This window comes from Nicotiana tabacum, chromosome 16 (genome assembly GCF_000715075.1).
Source record: "Nicotiana tabacum cultivar K326 chromosome 16, ASM71507v2, whole genome shotgun sequence".
Classification (NCBI taxonomy): Eukaryota; Viridiplantae; Streptophyta; class Magnoliopsida; order Solanales; family Solanaceae; genus Nicotiana; species Nicotiana tabacum.
The window spans coordinates 150,621,944-150,625,562 of NC_134095.1; the positions used below are offsets into that span (position 1 = coordinate 150,621,944).

Consider the following 3,619-nt stretch of genomic DNA (forward strand, 5'->3'; position numbering starts at 1 on the left):
GCGAGGCAGTAAGCCCATGCTCAAAAATGGCGATCGTGGGCCCAGTTGCTGCAACCACCACTCTATGTGGCTGTTGAGGTATTGAGCTCAGCTTCAAAAAATTACGAATGTGCGCCAAGGACCGGGATCACGGTTTTCTTCCTGTGCTCCCAAATCTTCAGTGCTGCGTTCCCTGCACAAGGCTTGCGATCGCAGCAAAGCTATTCAGATGTGCAACTATAACAGTTTATCACATTTCTCAACTCCCACACCTCAAACTCGGTCCAAGAAGATGAAATCACTCCTCACTTCTTCTCGATTTCAAGGTAAGTCGTATTTAACTTGATTTAAGCTATTACTACTATAATAACACATGATTTAACTCTGAAATCTTAGAATTTTGGTTGGACAATTGTGGCCAAGACATGAATTAGTCTTCTGTTTACATTAGTTTTACAATAAATCTGTACATCAGTATTAACTCCCACGGCTCAAAGCCTACAAAACCTAAAACCTCCTTTGAGCAATGGAGCTAGTTACAAGTTTGAACAGATCTGTAATTCGTTTCCGCATCAACATTTTACATTGATGACTGGGCGAATTTGAAACAAAATGAGGAAAAAAAAGGAGAAAAAACTATCTTCTTAGCTTGCTTGAAGAACTTAAAATTGCCTGCTGTAGATATTTCAGTGTCTTTTGATGATTAAGGAATCCCATAAACCAGAACTCAAAATCATCCTCTGTGACTACTTGTATATACTTCTGTGATGGCTTTTCCATATTTCCACTTTCTTTTGCTTTCTTTGTCTTACTTATTGGGATCAATACCTGCAATTGTTAACCGGCCTATTAGATTATGCTTTACATGGCTAGAAAATTAGAGATGAAAGAAAACCAGAGCAGAGGGGTACCTTGTAACTGATTCTAAGCAACTTTCCAGTTGGAGATAAGAGCTTTATCGATCGATCGCTGCAGAAAGCAATCTTATCAGTAGAGATGAAGAGAAGCCCTGCCATTGGACCAGCTGTCGTCGATAAATAGCATTGAGAAACTTTCAATAGCTTTTCATCATCTCTAACACTAAACTTCTGCTTGAATATTCTCTCCAACCCTCCTACTTGAAGTATTTTTGCCCCGAGGCTCAATTTTCCCTTCACAGTTTCTGTTAGCTTCGGGCTAAGGCTCACTGCACAGTTAAAGTTGAAACATTAACTTCATTACAATCAATACTTTCTATCGTATATACATGTAAATAGTGCTTTTTTGCATGGTTTTGTACATCATGACTCACTTATCTGTGTTCTTTAGATTTACATTCTTTGCGTTTGGCCATGCTTTACTTCCAACTACTGAAATCATTATATGCAAATTGAAATTTGATTGCCAGTATTTCCAATATTGAAAAACTTGTTTGATGAGTATGTCAAATGAAAATTGGTTTTAAGACCCTAAACATCATTTTTTTTTCCAAGTTCGTTCATGTCCAAACACAACTGAATCAAATACTCTTTTTCATCTTCAATTTCAAACCCTTTTTTTGAATGTTGTATATAAAAAATATAACTATATAAGTGCTTACCATGTTCGCGAATGCCTTGTGCAAGACATTCCATCCTTTCTCCCAGTTTGGTCATCTTACCAATCACAGATTTTCCTGCATATTCAAGAGTATTTTTATCTTTAAGATTTCTTCATTCAAGGGTCATTAATACTCAGTATAAGTACAAGAGCAAGTTGATTATTCTTCGTCAAGAGACTGCGGAAATACTCACTTTGCTTTAATTTAGATAAAATCTTTGAAGTTGCAGATGGAATATGGTCTTGGCAAGGAGATAGGAATAATAGTTTTTTTGGCTGCTTTTCAAATGAGCATACAGCTGAATTTGTTGGAATATTCACCACATTTCCACTGGGTAAGTTCTTCATTGTGATTCTGATTCTGCAGTAGATTATTGTTGTATTGTGAATTGTGATGGTGAGAAATATTTTTAGTTTTGGTTGATGGTTTAAAAACATTTCTTGTATCATTATATATAGGGGTTTGAGGAGAAGTTGATGAATCTTTTAACTAATTGTTGCATGAGTCACCTTTGGGTCATCAACAACCATAAAAGATAATGTATGTGCTTTTTTAGAATTTTCTTTTGTACCAAGAAGAAAAGGTTGTCAGGGAGATGGGGTGTCGGCTGAGATTTTCAAAAGTTTCAGTGTCTTCCATAATCTTTTTGTTAATTGTAATTGGAAATATTCAAAAATCTAAGTGCAGTGCATGTTCAACCTCTCCTTTCTTTTCTTTGTTTTCCCTTTGCTTTCTGTCCATTAATCTATGTCTCCCCCCCCCCCCAAATAACAGTGGTGTCGGCGTTAGTAAGTTACACACATTTGTCATTCATTTTTTAAATAGATAATATATTCTTATCTTAAACACATTTTTAAAAATTTCATTATCCAACCTATTTTGAAGTGGATAACTATTTTTTTAATCCATTTAGCCGCCACTAGTTTCAACCTATATATGTCTTACTATTAGTGCAAAGGTTTTGAAGATGTCTTTCTTTTAGTTGTCTGGTCAATTACAGGAAACTAATCTGACTTATTTTGTTATCAAGATTTGGGTGCACATGTGCTGTTTATAACTTTTGATTAGGCAAATTTGCTTTGTGATGCAACCTACTTTTGTAAGTTGAATAAAAGTAAGAGAAAGCTATGCATTTTGATGTCATCTTGTCAAAACATGAGCGCCCTTTTTACCTTTTTATGCAAATCGACTTGTAAATTCCATTCATGGGACCCATTTCTCTACAGTCGCATGTAATATTTTTTTGAGAAAATGATATTATATGGCCGCTTTCAAAATAAAAGCCGAAAAAATATATATTTGTTTTTGTATATATATACATTATGTATGTTATATACAAAAATTATACAAATTTTGTTATTTTTTTAACTGCCGAATGTAAATAGTTTCTAACGCGGGCTAAAAGTGAAAAAAGCCTATCTTTTTTCCATAATCTTATTTAGTTTCTTCTAAAATTTAAAATTATGGTTCCGAGTTAATAATTTTTAATATGTAAAAGGATTGAATAAGCATTTACAACAACAACAAAAAATCTAGTGAAATTTCACAAATAGGTTCTTGGGAAAGTAGTATGTACGCAAATCTTATCTCACCTTGTAAATGTAGAGAGGTTATCTCCGATAAATTCTCGGCTCAAAAAAGCTAAGTTTAACTTCATACAGTGCTAGTAGGAAGAACTGTCTTTACTGAGAAGCAAGTTGTTCTTGTTGGATTGTTACAATTTAGATGTTATTTTATCCGGTAAAACTTATCCACACACCGTATTTATAACAATCTAATGAATATATAATACATGTCTTCACATACGTTGTGATCGTTAAATCTTAGTTAATTAATGCACACCTGTAACATTAGTATACATAGTATAGAGAAAGGAGCATGGGTTCACGTACGCATCCCATGCTCCAACACATAAATACACCCCTAGTTATTTTATCCGGCAAAACTTAAGTATTTACAACAATCCGATGAACACATGACACGTATTTGTGATCGTTAATCCTTATCCTTACCTCAAAGTAGCTATTCAAAGATTTCAATCTGTGCATAGGGCCACCAGAT

General features: G+C 34.3%; 1 protein-coding gene across 1 annotated transcript; it reads right to left on the minus strand.

Moving 5' to 3' along the window:
- Positions 1-377: 377 nt before the first annotated feature.
- LOC107817662 (putative GEM-like protein 8) lies at positions 378-2,007 on the minus strand. The gene is made up of 4 exons (XM_075233471.1): positions 1,752-2,007; positions 1,559-1,633; positions 891-1,165; positions 378-807 (listed from the first exon to the last, which is right to left on the minus strand). Exons 1-4 carry the CDS (start codon positions 2,005-2,007, stop codon positions 616-618), a joined length of 798 nt encoding a protein of 265 aa, XP_075089572.1. The 3' UTR covers positions 378-615.
- Between the last annotated feature and the right edge of the window lie 1,612 nt (positions 2,008-3,619).

Excerpts from the sequence above, each read along its gene's own strand:
- LOC107817662 (XM_075233471.1), bottom strand. The coding sequence starts at position 2,007 with ATGATACAAGAAATGTTTTTAAACCATCAACCAAAACTAAAAATATTT. Across the intron at positions 1,634-1,751 it reads TTTATCTAAATTAAAGCAAA|GAAAATCTGTGATTGGTAAG; the intron begins GTGAGTATTTCC and ends TTGAATATGCAG. Across the intron at positions 1,166-1,558 it reads ACAAGGCATTCGCGAACATG|TGAGCCTTAGCCCGAAGCTA; the intron begins GTAAGCACTTAT and ends TTAACTGTGCAG.